At 43.7% G+C, this 21,399-nt stretch overlaps 1 protein-coding gene across 4 annotated transcripts in view; it reads left to right on the forward strand.

Annotated features, from left to right (window-relative positions):
• The window catches only part of PLXNC1 (plexin C1), a 134,958-nt gene that overhangs the window by 58,722 nt on the left and 54,837 nt on the right, over positions 1-21,399 (forward strand). For all 4 annotated transcript variants that reach the window (XM_059726195.1, XM_059726196.1, XM_059726194.1 and 1 more), the window contains 8 exons: positions 3,615-3,783; positions 6,266-6,335; positions 8,012-8,081; positions 15,786-15,925; positions 16,655-16,834; positions 17,690-17,777; positions 18,291-18,497; positions 18,612-18,803. In XM_059726195.1, the coding sequence (XP_059582178.1) occupies positions 3,615-3,783; positions 6,266-6,335; positions 8,012-8,081; positions 15,786-15,925; positions 16,655-16,834; positions 17,690-17,777; positions 18,291-18,497; positions 18,612-18,803 (1,116 nt within the window). The remainder of the gene's footprint in view (positions 1-3,614; positions 3,784-6,265; positions 6,336-8,011; positions 8,082-15,785; positions 15,926-16,654; positions 16,835-17,689; positions 17,778-18,290; positions 18,498-18,611; positions 18,804-21,399) is intronic.

Consider the following 21,399-nt stretch of genomic DNA (forward strand, 5'->3'; position numbering starts at 1 on the left):
GCTGTACCAGCAGGGATTGCATGCCCTGCAGGCTTCAGTAGCATAGGTCATAGGACCCACAGGCCTTCTCTGCTTGGATTGCACTTGTCCATCCCTCCACTGTTGCACTGCATGCATGGGTAGGCAGGCAGGTCTCCTACCAGATTCCATTCTGCACTGCACAACAGGCTGTGACACACCGCCACTTGGCACTGGCTTCTTGGGCAAGTGCAGGAAGGAATCAGAGGGGAAGCCATGAGCCCCTGGCTGTAGCTGAGCAATAGGAGGAACAGCAACTAGATGAGAGCCCAGGGGCCATGGATTAACCCCTCATGGGCTGTATGCAGCCAATGAGCTATCAGTTGAACAGCCCTGGTCTAGTAAAAAATTATGTAGAAAGGATAGAGGGTGGAATTCCATTTCCCTTTGCAGATCTAAATGGCAGTTTTCTGGTCACGTAAGTGGTGGCTTTGGCACTTGTACACAGTTTCCAATTCTCTTACCCCTGCAGTGTAGATACGTGAGTAAGACTTATAGACACTTATAGACTAAGTGTGTTCAGTAGGCTATGCTCTGTCCAGATAGGTGTGTGACTATGTGCTTGCAAAAGGGAGAAGGCAGTTGATAATGCCTTCCTATGGTGTTGTGATTAGAGCTTTGTGCTTTGATGTCCAAGAGACAAGTGTTCAGTTCTCCTCTGGGTGAAAGGGAGCTAGAACCTGGGTTTCTGGCTTCCTGTGCAAGTGCCCTGAGTATTCAGCTATTAAGCTAAAACCTGAGAAGACCCTTTTTTTTTGGTATCTGACACCAGTTAGGTGTGGGTTTTTGTCTATGTACATTCTCATAGCTTACACTTCCAGAAATGGTGCATGTATGTAGCCACATGCGTAAGAGTCCAGTAAAGGTGCACCAGTACATCAGTTCATATCATACTGGCATCAATAAAAAGGAAATTGACATAATCGACAATTGGCTTTTTTTTTGGCTGATGTGGCCAATAATGTCACGATAAATGCTGTAGCACGCACATGGTCAGGAGTGCAGCCCAGCAGCTTGGAAAGCGTCATCTGTCCAGTAAGTCTGAGGGAGGGAAGGGGCACAGGGGGCTGCAGATCGAGGCCCCCATGGTGTGGGAGGGAGTGGGGCTGGGGCAGGGGCAGGTGCTGTACAGCTGCGGTGGTGTGGGGCGTGGGAGGGAGCTGCAGCTTGTCTCGGGGATGCGGAGAGGGGGAGACAGCTCCCACCAGTGTGCACCCCAGTGGAGGCATGAGGGCTATGTGCCCCTCAGATCTGTGCAGAGGGTGAGGGCGGGCTGGGGACCAGGGCCTGCTCTGGCCTCTTCTCAGTGGGGGCGCTGGCCCGGGCTGTGCTTGTGGTGGGCGGGGGTAGGGTGGGTGGTGCTGGTGCTGGGAAGGGGGCTACAGTAAATTTGGGGTTGCTGTAGCCCCCCCCCCCCCCCACACACACCATAGCTGCCCCTCCCAGCGCTGCCACTGCCTGCCCCACTCCTGCCCGCTCCAAGCGCAGCCACTCCACTGGCAGGAGGCCAGCCCCTCTACTGGCACGGCCCAGCCCTTCCACTGGCAGGAGGCCAGTGCAGCCCCAGCCTCAAGCATTCAGAAGGTAACTTGCCCTCACCCCACGCACAGATCCTGGGGACACATGCCCCTCATGCCTCCCCAGGGGTCCATGCAGCTGTGGGAGCTGCCCCTGCCCCCCCGTACTAACCAGACTAGCTGCGGCTCCATCCTACATCCTGTCCTGCCCTGGCTGTACAGTGCCAGGTCCTACCCCTGCCCTAGTTGCAGCCCCACTCCTCCCCTCACTGCGAGGGACTCAATCTGCCCACCCCACGCCCCATTTTTCCCCAGCTTTCCCCACCCCCAGACTTACCAGCCAGACGCTGCTCTCCAAGCTGCCAGGCTGCATATTGGCAATCAAATCAGTATTGACTGATATGCCTGGTCAATAATCAGTCATCAGTATTGTCCCAAAAAATCTTTATCGGTGCACCCATAGCATCCAGGGCATAACCTATTGCACATGCTCAGTCTACATGCATATGCTTACACATCTGTCTTCCAAGAGTAATATATATGCAAAGTGCCAGAAATGCCAGTCATGCTTCTAGAAAACTGCTCTTTAGATGCACATTGTTAATAGTGTTCTGCCTCTAATATCTATGTCTACCTACCCTGCAGGGGTAAGAGAAAAAAAAAATATATATATAATTTTAAGTCTTAAGGTATTTTCAGAAGTGATGCCTCTATTAGTTCAAAAAACATCCTATTTATTCACTGTGTATTTCACAGTCTAGTTTTATAAATGTAAACCAGTGGAGCCTTTATTTCTACTGTAGTAGATCTCACCTTAAGATTTTTTTTCTAGTTTTTGATCTAAATATTCCTGTTTCTGTCCCTTTATTGTATTGTAACTCTGATGCTGTAGTAAACAGCTCATTATACCTTCTAAATATTTTGGAGTTATTTCTCCCAATCATATTTATTTCTTTTCCAGCCTAAGTATATTTACTTGTGTTAACCACTCCCACAACCTGATCAGTTTTTGTTGCTCTGTGTTTTATTTTTTCAGTTTTGCAATATACCTTTCTGGTGGTGGTAGCAAAATAATAACAGTAATAATATTAATACTTTAAAATATTTGCTGAGCACTACAGAATCTAAAATCATTTGCAGCTGGCTTAGATAGAGGTGTCATACTTGCTGTGTCTGTCTGTGATCACCAGCCACACCCCATACAGGTGCTCCCAGGAGGTAAAGGACCTTAAGCCTGACGAGTGCCTGCCTGGCTCCCCCACTTTTAGAAGCATTCCCCAAAAATGCCCCAGGAGGGGATTTGCCAGGTGTGCATATCACTTTGCTTCACTCTGACTCGGGGTGCATCTCTGTAAATGGGGGAGCCCCCCAGGTTCCCTGCTTGTCTGTGTGCGCCCTGGGAATCCCCTGACGGGGGATTCCCTGGGTGTGTATAGTGCTGCTGCTCCTGACTAAGGGCATATCTCTGCAAACAGGAAAACCCTGGGGTTCCCTGCTTGCAGAGGCAAGCCTGGGTGATCCCCCATTTGCACAGATGCACTCCGAGTCTTGTCCCTCAGGACCTCAGCTGCTCCTGGGAGTGGCAGGATTGAACCCTGCGGCACAACTGGCAATGTCTGTTCTATAGCCTTATAGATCAGTTTTCCCTCAATTTCTTTTGGTTGTTTTCTTTTTCTTGTTTGGCTGTACTTACATATATACGCTACTTCAATCCAAAAATAAATGGCAACTTATTATAAAAAATATATTTTGCAATTAAATGCATTTTGGATACAGACCCAAAAGTTAACTTTTGTTGAATGGGTATATGTACTTGCACAGGTATTTGTGGAAAGGGAATACAAAAATACTTAGTTCTGTAAAGAAAAATTCTATTTAAGAGTTTCCAAAAGTAATTTTCCTCATTTTTCACACACAAGTTAACAGTACAACACTTTAATTGGCTGCTTTTATGCCCTTACCTGCCTGAGTTTCTCTGTTACAGGGGCTGCACAAATTTTCCTTGCACTAGTTTGAACTTCTCTCATATGAAGGCAATTCTATAAACACTGCATGTAATCAATTGTATGTTTTCTTCAGATTCTCAAGATTATTGAGATAACAGTTGGAAATGTTCCACCTGATTTCCAAAAGGATTCTTTTTGTAGGATAACCAATGCAAAACAAACCAAAATACTTTGTGAAAATGAAAAGCAACAAATCTTGAACTGCAGCTGCAATCTAACATACACAGCACCGACTACTAATGGTATGTTTGTTTAATACTCACATATTAACTACTGACCCACCTTCTTTTATCAGTAAAGATGGAACATATAAGCCCAGTGAGCGTTTGTATTGTCATTGGGCATGTGTACATGAGATGTCTGCTGCACAGTTATCTAATTAATTGCGCAGTAAACAGCTCAGCATCTATATGTGCGCTCCCATTAGGGTGCACAAAACTAATAACTCCGCAACAGGTTACCTGCTGCTGCAGAGCTTCTTTGTGTGGAGCAGCACACATGTGGATGGTGCCCCAGCTGTGGTTGAATCACAGGGTGCTTCAGCATGGGGCTAGCTGGTAGGCGGCCCCCATGCTGAAGCACCCTCGTGCCTCATCCAGCCCCTCTGCAGCATGTAGAGCCCCATTGGAGCAGGGGTGGCTGACATTCTGACCCCCCCAGACCCTACACCAACCTGAGACATTTGTTTTAATTTATTAACATCCTGGACTTTATTGTGAGCTCCAGTCTCACTGGATTGTAGACATTGGGAGCTGTTGCTGCAGCAGGGTCTCAGGTTCTCATCCTGTTTTTGCACAGAAAAAGCTCCCATTGGAATTACAGACTACAGAGACCTAAGTAGCACTTCAGAGGAGTTTTTGAGTGTGTTGATTTCTTTTCTGATACTGATTTTTATTTTTTTATTTTATTTTTTTTTAAGCAAATAGGAAAGCTTTTGTGTGTGACAGCTGGGGTAATACATATGATGACTTCAGGCCATCACGTTTCTTGTAACCATTATTAATGGACTTTTAAAAATTCAAGGTGTCATAAAGTCTCTGAGAACTTGCAAAAGATCCATTACTGACCCATTCCAAAAGCTGTATATTTGTAGTTATGGAATGTGCCCCATTTACTTTCTACGTTTTAAGGGCCAGGACTTTCTCTTTCTCTAATGCCTGCCCCAACAAGGCTCTGAACTCAGCTGGAGCACCTTAGTACTCCTGTCATTCTCTTAGTGCTGCTTATCAGTTACTAATAGAACCAGAGATGGCTATATATAGCTTGAAACTTGTATGCTACCTCATATTAAGGGTTCTTCACCTCATCAGAAAGACTTCTTCTAGGGTTCCAGTGGTATCTCCTCCAGGGAAAATGCTTTGAAAATATTGGCTATTCCATGCAACCTAGTAAATTCAAAAGGCAAAATACTTGTTCTTCTTGAGCTCAGTCCAGCTTATACTGAAATCAGTGGCAGTCTTTCCACTGACTTCAGTGGAGCCTTGGTCAGCTGGGGTTAAGTCAGGCTTGATTTGATTTTGTTTTATTATGTGAAGTAGGGGATGATTTCCAGCAGTCGGAGGAAAATCTCACTTTGCCCGTTCCCTTCACCTCAGTACTTTACCAGTAAGTTGTGATTTGTCTCCAAGCAAGGCTCTCTCATCATGCAGTTATAGAGGCAGGTAGCTAAATCTCTGCATTTTGGGCCAGATTTCCAGAGGTATTTAAGTGCATGTAGGTACATAGTGAGTGCATAGCTGCATCTTTAGGCATCTGATTGCCTGTAAACATCTGGGAGTTTTTTAGTTCATTTGAGAAAATTACCTAAGCTTCTTAACAGTCCCAAGATTTGTCTCATTTAGATTCAGCTAACGCATGCTAAATGTACAATTTTCGTTGCTTAAACTGGGCATTTAAAATGTGCCTGCTGTCACATCCTGAAAACCCATTGCTTTCTTGTTGTAGACAAGCCTATACTCCTAGCTTTAATTTGAGCTCTGGCTGTTATTCTTTCTACACGCACGCACACACACACACAAACACAAACCTGTGTGTGCATGTACACACACACACACAGAACAGGATTTAAATAACATGTGCCTTGAATGTGGGTGGTTTTCTGCTCGTGAGAGAGGAAGATACTGTTTCATTCCACAGCTCCCAGTGAATTGTTGATATAGTAATTACTGGCTCAAATAATAGCAAATTGACTTGTAGTCATAAAAGATTTAAATAGGATGAAAATTACTACTGCATAGAGAACAACAGAAGGTCATGAAACCAGAATGAAACAGAAACAGAAGAAAGTCTTATACATGAGCCTGTCTTGTGGTTAAAGCATGAAACATAGTCAGCAGATCTGGGTTCTGGTCCTGGTTTAGCTACTGGCATGCTGCATGTTTGCTTCATATCTCTGTGGTGGAATGTCCTTAACTGGAGCCTGAAGAGAATATTATTTCTGTTATGCAAAGGTGATCTCAATCCTAAATTAGTCATGGGGAATAATTGTTTTGGGTACTTTGAATATGTCAGATGAAAAGTGCTACAAGAAGCACAAGACATTGGCACCATTTATTATATAAAGCAAAAGAGTAAGTGTGTATTAGAGAATGAGCAAATGCACCAGCTAGGATGCAGCATCATGTGCATGGGTTATAAAGATGGGGTCACTGATTTTTTTTTTTTTTTGTAGTTCTGTCTTGTAACATAGCATCTGGCATAGGTCTAATAATACTGACTTTACAGATTGTTCAGCAGTTGAAGTGTCCGTCATCTCAGGTTCTTGGAATTTATCAGAGGCATTTCTGTTGCCAAAGTAAGAATTTGCTTTCTAAATATTTTCATCAGAGGGTTTGTGTGTGGGGTGGGGGGCAGAAGATTTTTTCTTTTAGTATTTTTAAAAAAGGGGATAAACGTCAACCGAGGCAGTTTTCTGTGCCCATTTTCTCCCCCTCTCTTTTTTTCTCATCTTTATAAAGTTACTTTCATAGGGTGCGTGTTCAAAGAACTATGTCTGTATTTACTGTTTTATTTAACAAGACCCCATCAACTATAAGAGAGTTGTAAGAATGCTTATCACTTTGAGTAGTCTGCCAGTAAAAGAATACGGGCTATAATCTTGAAATCAATAGATGTTTCATTAGTGTATAGATGAAGGGCCACCATTAAAATCTGGAGAAAAGGAGCTGCAAAGGTGTTCCCTTTGTGCAGTTTGCTTCTAACTGAGCAGGACACTATTCAGCAGGGTAGCCGCTCATAAATGCAAATAATAGTAGAGAATAACACCTAATAAAGTAACAATATTAATGAAAGCTTGAGGAGCTAATGTTTTCTTATGCTTGTTATTTAGGGCTATACTCTTCTCTCAGAACTCTCACTGGTATTGGTGAGAGCAATTCATACACAATGTAGGCAGATGGTGTGTGTGTGTCTAGGTAAGCATGTGTACACATGTATGCACATATAAGCATAGATTAGTAAGACAAGAAAAAATGCATTTGAATTTCTCCCACTGATACCACTGAGAGTCCTGAGAAGTGTGGCCCTAAATAATGAGCTCATAAAAAAAACTGTATGGAGAACATAAAAAGATAGCACCAGTATTTCATTTTAGAATTCTCTTCTCCCCAGTAGAGACCACTTATCAGATGATAAGTACTTAGGAATACATTTACAGTCTTCCCTGTTAAGCTGTGTCACATAGCTTCAGTGTCTCAGTGGCAACATAAGGAAGGAATCCTACTTCTTTGAGCCACAGTGCTTTCAGTATTCTCCATTGCTGCATGAAGGATCTCCTGCTGGGACATAACTGGGGGTAGCGGATGTATTAGTGTAGGACACAGGAGGAGCAAAGAAAAGTGCCTCTCCTCCATGCCCACTGCCCACTCAATAGCTTGAGAGATGAAGCATAGCACATAAGCAGCACCTGTTTACATCTCCATCTGCAGAATGTAGGACTGGGGAAACTGCAAGAGCATCATGGTGCTGTCATAGTGCCCCTGTTTGTGCTGAATAGGCCAGACTTTGATCTGGCAATTGGGCCATTAATATAGTGGAGAAAACTACCATTGTGTGGAAGACAGCATTTTCTGCTTCCTTTAACATAATTTTCAGATTCTCTTCATAACAACTATTGTGTTCTCAAACTAAAAAAAATCCTTTGGTAAGCAAAAAGGAAGTATCCCTCTTCTCCCTTGGCTCTCTGCCTCCCCTCCCCCAGTCTTAGGACCAAATGCTTCCTCCCCCTGAGTGGCTATGCAGGGAAAAGACAGCATCTCAGAGAGTTTCACTTTCTCTGGTGGATAGAGCCCAGGACCTGTTTGGAGATTCTCATCCAGAGAAGTGTTCTTTTTGTTTTGATACATCTTACTGGCTAGCAGTACTCTTCTGTTAGGTTTGTATTTTTTTGCATAACTTGGTGTTTCATAGTCACAAATGAAGCTGGATAAGTATCTTAAATTTATGCAAATTGTTTATTTTCTATATTATCAGCTGCTTACATTGCAGTGGTGCCAGCGAAAATGATTGTTCCTGTTGGCCTAATGATGATGCCATAGATCAGGTAAGGTTCCTTGGGATTTATGGAATTTTGTGCTTTACCCCCCCCCCCCTTTTTTTTTTGAGCAAATTCATGTTTCTTCTTCACTTTGACATGAAGAAACGTAGTAACATTTTTCAGGGTATCTGTCATCTAACTGTGAAACAAAAGAATATGTCAGCCTCTATTGCTTCCAAAATAAAAGCTACTGCATGGATTTGAGAGGTTGGCTAACATGTCAAGATTGACTTGACTGATGCACAAAATGCTCAGGAGAAAAATCATGCAACATAGGGGAAGCTTAGAGGGAGAACAAGTTTAATGATAAAAATTTACTGTATTTACTTGCTTAGAAGATGAGGTTTTTTTCCACCCTCCCCCATTTAAAAATGGAGGGAAAGCCTCTTGCCTTACAATCAAGCACAAGGCAGTGGCAGGGGACGGGGGAGGCGGGGAGGCAGCCAGCTGCCCTGGCTCCAGCCCCAGCCTGAGGAAAGGGCATGGCAACCTGAGGCTGTAGGTGGCAAAAGCAGAATGGAGCAGGAAGAAGGGAACAGGAAATCAGGGCAACCTGAGGCTGGGGGTGGAGTGGGGAGAGGGTGCACAAACCAGGAGTCAAGATTTATTGTAGTAAGTCAATAGGGACGGGAAAAGAAAAACCTTGTTTTGGACATCTTATAGACTAAGTAGACAGGAAATATTTTCACCCGACTTTACAGATGGAGAACTGAAGCTCCAAAAGACCAAGAGTTCCTTGTCCAAGGTCACCCAGGGTATGTGCACCAGAGCCAACAACTGATCTTAGACCTTATAAGTCTTAAGCCAGTGTCTTAACACCAGCCAATCCTTTCTCTCCCAGGGGTGCTGAAGAAGCTTTTTTTTCTATGAAATTAAGTAACTAGAGTCAGCTACTGTTGCTCAACCTAGTCATCAGTGGTTTGATGATTACATCTAAGTGCTATTGCAGAAATGAGTATTTAAGAATGATTTGATGGATGAATAATAGGGACATAGAAAGCCTCTGCCTACACTTTTTGCTTTTTCATTTTCTATGAGATATAGCATAGCTGCTATAAATAGACACTTAAGGGAAATACAGTTTTCTTCTCTCAACATGTCTCAATAGAACTGCACAATTCTTTACCCATCAAGCTCTACATCCAGCTGCTGAGCTTTGTGAAGAAGTATTTGAGCAAAATGACAAGATCGTTTTGATTTTCAAAAAGAAGAATGGGTTATGCACTTACAAATATGAACATTCTGGACCTGGTGTGTGCATAAGGGATTATTGCTGTAGAAATAACAGAGCAAACTCCCCTGCTTTGATTCCAAGTGCATTAATTTGGAATTGGTAAACAGTTGGAATTGTTTGAAAGATGGCTTTCTTCCATATGCCTTATCTTGGAGACACAGTGATGGACAAAGCTGTTAAAGTACTAAAAGCAACGGGATGGCAGATTTATTTATACAGAATTGATTGAGCCATTCAGAGCATTTTAAATGGTGTCCAAAATCCTATTTTCCTTTTATTGAGGTCTGGCATCTTGTTTTATTGCTGCTGTGTGAGGAATGTAACCAGTGGGCTGAAGGGAGGGACCTGTCTCTCCCTGCAACCCATTGTCCAGCTGTGCTATGTTGAGCAATGCTGTATACACCTCCAAAGGTGGAGCAAAAGCCAGGATACTTGTCTCAGCACCAGTAAAGTATTATGCCTTTTAAAGCACAGTGGGTCAGATCACCTGTGCGTGTAAATTGGTGTGGCCACTGAAGCCAGAGGAACTGCTGACTTACAGATTTACAGTAGGTGAGGCTCTGTCCCCATATTTCCAAGCCCTGCTGCTCAAGCAGCAGTCATCTTCTCTTTGCGTCTTTCTTGACGTATTTATAGTGCACTTATCTCCATGGTATCTGAGAACCTTACAAATGCTCACATTTAAAAATATCACTTTGCTTTTCTCTTCTCTTCCTCCCCATTATTACTGGGATTCTCTTCTGCTGCAGAATTGAAGAAGTGTATTTTGCATGTGTGAGTGATGATATTAAGGAAGTATGTTGCCCTAGGCCTTAGGCTAACTCTTAAGAAAGCGCTCTCGTTCTTCTGTTGTTGGGAGTCTCGCTGGTGAAGTTCATGCCCTCTTTGTGAATAAGCAACACAAGCATTGTGGGCACATACAGTTACATAGGCTGCTTGAGCCAGCGCTGTTGAGAGCTGTGAATATTAATATTTCAGCTTTAAGTGTGATTTGGTATTCAAGTAAGGAAGCCAATGCCATGTAGTATGGTGAAGGTATGATTTAATGATGAAACTTTAAGTATTATCCTTTGTAATGATTTTTATTTTTAATTTTCTGTTTGTTAGCTGCTTTTCCCTACATGAGATGTTTTACTGTGCAGTAGACTAATTACTGCACACTAAAACATAACCATATAACTGTGCAACAGCTACTGTGCAGTAAATTAGCCTACTGCACAGTTAAGTAGTACCTGTAAATACAGGTACTAAGCTAACTGCACAGTAGGGCTCATGTAGATGTTGACCAGGAGTTGGAAGCCAATCAGTGTGGGGACCAGGTCCCTCTTTGTCCCCTGCTGTTCCTGTGCTGCAGGGCTCCTGGCTTCCCACAGGAGTGGGGAGCTGAGCAGCTCTCTGGGACTGGTGAGCTCTTGCTTCCATCTTCAGCCAGGGGCTAGCCAAGAACTGCCCAGCTAGGGGCTTGCTGCCAGCTGCCCCATGGGCTGATTGGAGCAGGGGGTTGGAAAAGTGCCCCCTCCCCCACAACTGTTTACTGATTGGGGTAGGGGGGTGGGAACACTTTCCCAGCCCCGTGCCCCAGGGCTGGAAAACAGCTGACCCTCACCCTTCTGGAGCCCAGGCCTATCCTGGTGTTCCATGTCAGCTTGGGGCTGGCACCTGGGGGTGTCTAGAGCTGCCCCCAGCAGCAGCAGACCTTATGGCAGGAGAGCAGGGCAGGAGTATCCCTGCCCTGAACTGCTCCTGTTGGGAGTATTTTACTGCACAGTAAGCTTTCTGTGGAATTAATGCACATGTAGACACAACCCCTGTGAAACTTATTCTTACCTTTCTTATAGATTAGTCATACCTGGACAAGTGGAGCAAATTCACTTTCTAAGGGGAGTTGATTTCCACTTAGCGCTTGTTCCCACAGGGAAGCTGGAGTGCAGGAAGGTAGAATATGAATTTACAGGGAACAAGCTAATCTGCAGTAAGAGTGGAATTCTGTTTCCCTGGCTGTGCACCTAAATGTCAGTTTTCTAGCCAAGAACCTGGTATTTTTGGCACTTATGCACAGTCTTAAATTCTGTTACTCTGCAGTGTTGACACACAAGTGTGTGCTCATAGACAATTGGCCAGACAGCTATGCTGCTACATGCACACATGAGCCCCAGCAAGAGCAGGGGTATTTTGGCTCCAAAACTGAGTGACGTAGGATCAACCCGGGAAACTGAAGACTGGGATCCTAAGCCCCTCTTAACCTAGTAGGGACTTGAACCTGTGTTTCTCTAAGTTCCCAGCCTAGGGCTCAAACCACTGTACTCCAGGTTGTCAATGTATGCATACGATTCTATGCTCTGCTCTTAGCCCAGGGAGCCACCTTCAAAAGCAGCAGTAAAATAAACAACATATAATGCCTAACTTGTGGCATGAGGTTTTGAGCATTGTGCTAAGATGTTAGTGATAGACAGATTCAAATCCCCTGTGGTCACAGAGGTTGGGGGATTAGAACCTATCACTTGGAACTTCCTAGGTGAGTGGCTTAGCTACTTAGCTATTGGTAATGAAGCATGGGAAAAAGTCTCTTTCTTTAGCTAACGCTTGTTAGTTATGGGTTTCTGGCCAGTTATGTTTTCATGATATAGATGTTGGTATGTATCCATAGTGGGTGTACCACATGCCCGCACAGGCAGTATTTATAGCCTATAGTCTATGCATGTGTGCTTATGTGTCCACAGAGGATTCCCTACGTGTGCATAAATGGCAAAAATGGTAGGTATGTGGCTAGAAAACTGTTACTTAGCTATACAGGGAAGTAAAGCTCCTCCCTAACTCTGTCCCTGGCAATTCCTGGTGCACACCAAGATGTGTTCCTTTGTGTATACAGTATATCCTCAGTTATCTGAACCCTTGGTAATCCGAATGACAACATTTTTCTTACTAATTTGTAATTGTTGGTATTGTGCAGCAATTTCTTCTCTTCTAGGCTTTATTTCTCACAAGTGCTCTCAAGGTTGATACAGTACTGTAATTTGTAGCTGTTGGTAGTATATGTTTTAACTTTTTAAACATTTTTAGTACATTACTGTATCCCTAATCCTTTTCCAAATGAATTCATTTGTCCAAACAACTTTACCCCATCCACTTTCCATGGGGATTTGGATAACTGAAGATGGAGTCTAGTAGCTTACTCCGCTTTCAGAGTGGAGTGAGCTACCTTGTGCGAAGTGTGCACTAGGAATGTCCACATGAGAAGATGATGTGGAGTGGCTACTACACTGCAAGTTCCTACCCTAGTTTATTACAATATCATGTAGATGAGGGGGTGTCAAAGATGGCCTGTGGTCCACACCTGGAACATGAAGCCATGTCACCTGACTTATGGGGCTGCCTGTAGACTGGAAATTTGTTGGTCAGATGAGCAGCAGCTGCTGTAGCATCAGGAGCCATAACAATGCAGTCGTCACTTTTCCCACTGCCAAATTTCTGTCTCCATGGGCAGCTCCACAGAGCAGATGTCACAGCTCTGCACTCTGGATCTGGAACATGGGGAGCCCTGTATTACTAATCTGGCCCATAGGGCCAGGTGTCTTGTAGACAAGCCCTTATGTAAATCCCCTTATATTACCCTGAAGGAGTTCTTAATGGGATAGGCTTGTGAAGAGACTCTTTTTAACTCATTTGGAGCTGGCATAAGGGTTCTGCACAAACTCTGTTCTCAGTCCATAATGTAGAGGGTGGACTGATGGTATGTTGGGGATGTAGCCAGTATATACCCCACTATGTTTATTCTGTGCTTTTCAGGTCTTTGAGTGGGCTTAAGGGTTCAGAGTATGGCTAGGGACAGACATTCAAAAAGCCTGAGCCTGAATTGATTTAATCTTTGCAAATTAATCTAACCTGGATAGGCTGAACCAGTTTGTAATTGCACAGACATCCCCTCTGGACTGAAGAAATACAGGCACATGCCTGCAGTGGCTCAAGGTAGAAGCCAGGGGACACTAGAGCAGCCCGCCCTCCCTCCCTTCCACAGTGCTCAGCTGAGGGGGGGGGTGTGGCCAGGCCCCCAGGACCCTCTGATTAGGGAGGGGTTCCCCCCCATTTCATAGCCAGCAAGGGGGTACACAGTATTTACTTGCACAGCAGCGAATTACACAGGGAGTTGTTAGCATTTATCAGCCCATTAGAAAACAAAAGCCTCTCTCATTAGTTCAAGCTCTTCTTAAAGAACTTTCTACAAGGAAGGAACAGAGGGATGTTACCAGCTACTTCTGGATTAGCTCCAAAAAGCCCTAAGCCAAAACTGTGCTGTCTGCCTTGTCTTGTCTTCCACAGCACAGACTGTAACCAGCATATAGTATTCTAGCTAATGCTAAGATATGTCTGTGTAAGGCAGAGGGGAGGGGGGAATCCCTGCTTGAGCAGGGAGTGGTGAGGGGAGTAGGAGGAAGCCAAGAAGAGGTTGCTGTACCTGCAGTCTCTGCTGGAGCTCCACCCAGGGAGCTGAGAGGATGGGCCAGCCCTGATGGGCTGGAGCAGAAAGCAGAGTGCTGCCCAAAGTTGCAAAGCATCTGAGATGCTGGGGGAGTCTGGTTGAACTTAAACCAGGAAGGGGTTTGGTTTAACTTAAACCAGGACAAACATTGCATAAATCAGTTTGACCCAAATCAGTTAAATCTGATACTACATTCAACCAGGTTTATCTCAAACCGGTTTCAGCCATTCTCAAACTGGTTTATGTGCACTGAATGTCTGTTCTGTTCCAAGCTTAAACCAATTTCTGATCACTTAAACCAGTTTATGTGTAATATCTGTCCCCAGCCTATGAGTCAGAGCAGCCCAGGCTTTCTTCTGACTTACTCCAGAAGCCAGACTTCTGGAAAGGCCCAGAAAATGGGAAGCACAAAAATGGCTTAAAACACCAAAGTTCCCCATTATCCTCCAAAGATTCCCAAAATGTAGGAACAGAGTAACTGAGAACCATGCTCAGGGATTATACAGCCAGGTTGAGCCAAACTCTTAATGGGGAGAGTGGGTCTATGTCAATTGACTCCTGAAAAGTTAAGATAATTACAAAGCTCTAAGTTTTAAAAGGGTTATTTTATAAATGCCATGTAGTCAGCTTTAAAAAGGGAAGGAGTTAAAAAATCATTTACCCTTTGAAGGCCCCAGCTAGTTTGTGGTTTTAGACTCACATTTTCCTATTTTTAGATATGTTTTTGTCACCTCTGCTTTGCCTAAAAGGTAGAGAGAGGAAACTGACTAACTGATTATAACATAGGGAAAACAGTGAAAGTGACTAACATGTGTAGACAAAACGGGGGCCCTAAATTGAAGTGGTGGGTTTTAAAAAAACACCGCATCAATTTATGGCTGACTAAACCCTTGTGTCGTGCATATACCCCACTGACTTACCTGCCTGTCCAGTGGGGAGGGGAGGGCGAGCTGCCAGTGGGTGAAGCGGTCCCTGGGCTGCAGGGGGAGTTGGTGCTTCCCTCCGCAACAGCAGCGGCCCCCCCTCCTTCCCCCAGGGCACCCGCCTGCAGGCACCCAGCTCGGGCGGTCCCGGGGGTTACCTCAGCCATGGAGGGAAGCACCCGGCCCCTGTGCAGCTCAGGCAGGCAGGCTACAACTCAAAGGAGTTTTATTTTGCCACGCTCCAAGTCACTTAAGGCACATTACACCACTGAATTCCCTACGGCAGCTGGAATTAATGCACAAATACACTGCCAAGGTGTGCAAACACCAACATCATTAAAGCGGTGCAAAAGCATTTAGCCTGCTTTAAAGTGTCATGCACACACATGTCTCGTTTTGTCTACACATGACCTAAAGCACCAAGAAAGCAAATTTAAAAAATAGAGAAAATATTTTCCTTCTTATTTTTGCTCAAAAATGTTACTTTTTGGAAGCAAAAATAAATTGTTTGGAAAATAGTGCAATTTTAGGTTACATTCCTGAACCAGTATTTACTGGCAGTAATGTCTTATGTATGACTAGGAAATATATAATTGTTGTTATTCACTATAAGATATTCTGTACCTTCAAAATTTGACTTTGTAGTACCTGTAAGTCTGTATATGGTTTCATAAAGAGTTTCCAGTGAACTGAGTAATTTCTCTTCCCTTGTCTTTCCAATTGTACTTAGTTACAACTTTTTGGCTGTTTCTCTGATCCCTTTCAGTTATCGTTATCATAGGTTTTGTTCTGTCTTGTGTTGTTTCTAAAGCTGCTTTTTAAACTGCGATGGGTATCTTTCAATATGTTAGATTTTACTTCCTGTTGAGAATTCTTCCAAAAGAATTACAAACATAAAGAGTTGCTAAAATAATTGACTTGAAAAGGAATTATGGTTATTCAGTGCCCCTCAGGATTTAATTCAGGCATGTTACAATAAGTAGGAAAGATGCATTTTTTAAATATTTTAAATGCACTACCCGAGAGTTGTTTTTTAGAGACGTATTTCTCACCAGGTTTTGTTTTCTTTCCAATAGCATATCCACATTAATTCCATAAAACCTTCATCAATATCAACATTAGGCAAAGGTGAAGTGATCATTGAAGGAAGAAACTTTACACAAGCATCAGATTTGAAGGTGGTGTTGACTGGGTTTGGTGGTTGTAAACGAGAAATGTGAGTCAGACTAACACAGGTGTCTAATTTTATTTAGCATAGTGAAAATTATGCACACAACACTTACCCTTAAGTTTCTCTCTAAACAAAATGTTTTGACCTGCCCCATGCACCCCTATTATGTTCCAGAACTCCACCTGTGCTGGGGGTTCTTGGGAGGATGAAGGGACAAAGTGGGTGGCCCCTGTGTGAGTCACTTTTTACAGATATGAGTAATAGGTGCAGGGGGTAAACTTTGTGAGTTAGTATATTGCTCTAGAATGAAAAATGCTCCATCTTGAAGAGCTGATGAGCCACTTCAGTGGCACAGAAGACTCATAGTAATTTTTCAGTGAAAACCTGTCACGGCATGACATATTTTAACCATGTAGCCATCAGGAAATGTCTGGACGTATCCTGTGATTATTGTGTGGTTCTTAACAGTTTCATCTACAGACTTATTTGGACCCCTTCATAATTGTTCAGAGAGTCCTTTTACCCCTTCACTCCTCCTTTCCTTTTTTTCACCTTATGGGCTGCCTTTAGTAACAGGGAGAGATGATACTGATGTCAGTCTGTTTGCACAAGGCAGATGGCCCTTTATTACATGGAAACTCTGATCAGACTCGGAACTCCCACAGGAGGTTCACTTGGGTCTCTTAACAGCCATGTGTAGCTCTAGAGTCAGAGGCTGAGCTTTTCTATCCCACGTAAACTGCTGTAAGTCCAAATATTCTTTTCTTTCTCCAGCATCAATGTTGGCAAGGCGTTAAACGACACACACATGATATTCTCTCTCCCTCCGGGACGCAAAGAAGCCAAGAGGGTTTGCATAAAGGCTACTGAGCATAAGTGCTCATCACCAGTGACGCTATACTATGTCTCACCACCATCATGTATTAATATTAAACCAAACAGCTCCTGGGCCAGGTAATTTTTGCATACTTTTACATTTTAAATTTTTTTTAAAATTCAGTCCACTGAGGTGATATTATTTTGACTGGCTTTGAGGTAGCTGCACTGACTTTGGAAAAGCTCCATTCATGTTCACCAACTAGGCTTCTAATGTAATAAACCTGTTGTAACCCTTCATGTGCCAGGAATTAATTTTAACCCAATGAACTGAAATAGTTTACTGTGCAAAGATGAATACTTTATTCTGTATTTGTGCTAAATTACAAAACTCATGTTTATTTAACAGTCCTTAATAGTAAATGAAAAATAAACCACAGGGCTAGAGTCCAATCTTATCTATAAGTGGCAGGTAGCATAAACATATTCAAGTATATTTTGATATTTCCCTCTGATTTACTTTAGTTAAACTGCTGGTTTTCCTTTCTGTTCCCTGTGACAGAGCTGAGCCACTTCAGCTCCTATTAAGGACAAGCAATCTTTAGCTCATAATCTAGCCCTCAGTGAGCACATCCTGTTAGTATTTGAATGGAGGAAAATATATGAAAAAGCTAACAAGGAATATGCATCTGCAAATTATTACATTAGTTGTGGTTGACATTAGCAAACAAGATGTTCACTGACATTATAAAAGAACACTGAACTATTTTACACTTAAATACTTTTAGAATATCATTGTATAACTAGAGAATCTGGCATGCAAATTACCTTGACATGCCACTTTTTATTTTGTCTGCTGTATCGAGGCAAGTTGTTGTTCATTCATTGTTAATTCTTTAATAAAAATTGCAAACATAAACAGCAAGAACAAGATGCACTTATAGGAAATCCCTGACATCGGCTCTTCAATTTTTATTTTTACTTTTTTTACAGTGGTGGTCGCAAAATAACTTTGTTTGGTAGAAATGTTAATGTAGCAGATGGTGTGGTTATTTCAGATGAAAAGAGATTACATCTGAATGTAAGTCTTAACTGTCTTTGCAGTAACAAAATATGTGTTTTTAAAGAGACATGTTTCATTCTTAAGGTTGAAGGCCCCATTGTTCAAACACTTAAGCGTACTCTTAATCTGAGGAGTCCCATTGAATCAAACACAGCTACTTGTCTGAATACAATTATATGCCTGCCTTTATACACAGCAGGCTCAAAATAGTCAATTTCCCTGCACAATTCTCCAATCTCTTCTTTCAGCTCTAAAGAGTCCTGGCCTCTCCCCATATATCTTGAAAAGCTTCATGTTGTACCAGCCCTCTGCCTCTTCAGTGTAGACGCAGTGTCAAAACAGTTTGTGGCAGTTAGTGTGGCTGTTGCTTAAAAGAGCAGAGGCCACTAAGACAGAAGCTTTGAATAATAGAGTACAAAGATTCTAAAAAAAGGCTTAGCAGAAGCCTGTGTGGTAACAGCAAGATTTCAAATGACTTTGGGTGCCTTGGAGTACTTCCTCAGGGTGACAGTTTTCTTGTTGGTTTTCCAGGTCTCAAGTTACCCTGAAAATACTACTTGGTATCATTTTCTAGCACCAGAAGTTAGCCATGCAAAAGCAAGTAAAATTGTTGATGTGCTCTTAAAAGTGGAAAATGCCCACAAACCATGTGTTAAGTTGCAATATTATCCTGATCCTGTATTCATTAACTACCAACTGCAAACTGAGATGGACCCTCATCTGGAGTTAAAGTTATATGTAAGTTTAAAAAAACAAACAAACCAGTAAATATACACTTGCTTTTCATATATGATAGTGTTAAATTTTGCCATGTTTTGTACCTGTTTTTCATTTTTAATTTGTTGTCACCAGAAAGAAAATGACAACTTAGGCATTTCCAAAAATGAGATTGAAGTTTTTCTCCATTATGAGAATGGTTTGCATTTGAGAACCATACATTTCAGTGTTCAAAATATTACCAAAAACCCAAAACGTAGTACTGTCCTGTGCAAAGGCAAAAGGGAAGGACAAGACAAAATTGATTTTTCTGCAGTGAAAATTTACGTAAGTAAAACTTTCTTTTTCAGTGATTTTGATATTGCTCTTTTTTATGTTGATAAGAAACAGATGATCATGAATATAGTTTACAGATGAAATTATACATAACATTTTAAGCTTCCTGAACTGAAGTTTGCATCCTGCCCTGAACTCTGTGCTCCTGCAACTAGACTGCTCTTGGTGCCTGAGCTGACTCACTTAAACATCTATGAATCTATGAATCTATGAAACCTAACTTGGGCAGATCACTTCTGACTGCAGTGTAGACATAACCTTCAGAAATACCCTTTGTCCCTGGAGGAAGTGTGGAAGTGATGGAGTGGATCTACTGCTGTAGTGTGATAGGGAAGAGGATTCTGCCCTCCCATTCGCCTTTGCCCAACCGATGCCCAGGAAAAAGTGAACTTGCTAAATGGGTACTTTGCATCAGTTTTTCACCAGTCCCATGGGATGCCCCTGCCCACTGTGGGTCAGGGAGGCCCGGGTGTAGGAGATTCCTTGCCCTCCATCAAAGCTGACCTCGTGAAGGAACATCTTGACAGGCTGGACACCTTCAAGTCAGCTGGTCCTGATGGGTTACACCCAAGGGTACACAAGGAGCTAGCAAGCATCATAGCTCAGCCCCTGGCATGGATCTTTGAGAGCTCTTGGTGCTCTGGTGAAGTGCCTGAAGATTGGAAGAAGGCCAATGTCGTGCCTATCTTCAAGAAAGGGAAGAAAGTAGATCCAGCAAACTACAGGTCCATCAGCCTGACCTCTATCCTGGGGAAGGTCTTGGAAAAGATTATCAAGGAGACCATCCTTAACAGACTACCTGAAGGCAATATCCTGAGGGATACCCAGCATGAATTTCTTGCGGGTAGGTCTTGCTTGACCAATCTCATTTCCTTTTATGACCAGGTGACCTATCACCTGGGCAAGGGGGAAGAGATTGACGTTGTATATCTTGACTTTAAAAAAAGCCTTCGATCCGGTATCCCATGATCACCTCTTGGCTAAATTGGCTAACTGAGACTTCAACCTCACCATGATCCGCTGGCTGAGGAATTGGCTCCCTGGTCAGACCCAGAGGGTGGTGGTTGATGAAAGTCAATAGTCTTGGTGCGTGGTCACCAGTGGGGTCCCTTAAGGCTGTCCCAGGGCCTATACTATTTAACATCTTCATCAGTGATGTGGACATTGGTGTCAGAAGCTGACTGGCCAAGTTTGCTGATGACACCAAACTCTGAGGTAAAGCATCCACACCTGAGGACAGGAGGGTGATCTTGACAGGCTCATAGGGGCGCAAAAGCCCCATGGTTCACCAAAAGCTTACGGGAGTGTCTCCTGGCTAAAAGGGAGGCGTATACCCAATGGAAGGGAGGGGCCATCACCAGGGAGGACTATACCTCGGTTGCTCGGGGCTGTAGGGGGGTGGTCAGGAAGGCCAAGGCAGAGATGGAACTGGGACTAGCTACCCAGATCAAGGACAACGAGAAGTCCTTTTTTAAATACATAGGGGATAAAAAGAAGGTACCAGGTAACATGGGGCCTCTGCAGGACACGCTAGGAAATCTGGTGGTCGCACCAGATGACAAAGCTAACCTATTTAACAATTTCTTTGCCTCCATTTTCCTGAGCAGGGACCGGGTCACACCCCCCACCAGGACCTCCATAGGCCCCAGGAAAGGCGCACCCAAACCTAGGGTCCGTGAGGATCTAGTCAGGGAACTTCTGGAGGGACTGGACGTATTTAAATCAGCTGGTCCTGACAATCTCCAGCCCAGAGTGCTGAGGGAATTAGCAGAGGTCACTGCGGGACCCCTGGCACGGCTTTACAAGCACTCGCGGCGCTCTGGTGTGGTGCCAGAGGACTGGAAAAGGGCCAATGTGGTTCCCATTTTCAAAAAAGGGAGGAAGGAGGACCCAGGAAACTATAGGCCAGTTAGTCTTACCTCAATCCTGGGTAAGCTTTTTGAGAGAATTATCATAGCGCATGTCCACGAGGGGCCAGCAGGGGAGATTATGCTTAGGGGCAACCAACACAGGTTCATTAGAGGCAGGTCCTGTCAGACCAACCTGGTGGCCTTCTATGACCAGGTCACAAAATCCTCAGACGCAGGGGTAGCAGTGGACGTCGTCTTTCTGGACTTTAGGAAGGCCTTCGACACAGTCTCTCACCCCATTCTCATTAAAAAACTAGGGGACTGTGGCGTCGACACCTACACAGTCAAATGGGTCACTAGTTGGCTGGAGGGCCGCACCCAGAGTGGTGGTGGACGGGTCTTATTCGACCTGGAGGGATGTGGGCAGTGGGGTCCCCCAGGGCTCAGTCCTCAGGCCTGCACTGTTCAACATCTTCATCAGCAACTTGGACGAGGGGGTAAAAATCACCCTGTTCAAATTCACAGATGACACTAAGATGTGGGGGGAAGTTGGCACACTAGAAGGGAGGAATAGGCTGCAATCGGACCTAGACAGGTTACAGGGGTTGGCGGATGAGAACAGTATGAGTTTCAACACTGACAAGTGCAAGGTACTGCACCTGGGGAGGAAGAACCAGCAGCATACCTACAGGTTGGGGAACTCCCTTCTCGTCAGTGCAGAGGCAGAAAAGGATGTT

The sequence above is a fragment of the Alligator mississippiensis genome, chromosome 4 (genome assembly GCF_030867095.1).
Source record: "Alligator mississippiensis isolate rAllMis1 chromosome 4, rAllMis1, whole genome shotgun sequence".
NCBI classification, from domain to species: Eukaryota; Metazoa; Chordata; order Crocodylia; family Alligatoridae; genus Alligator; species Alligator mississippiensis.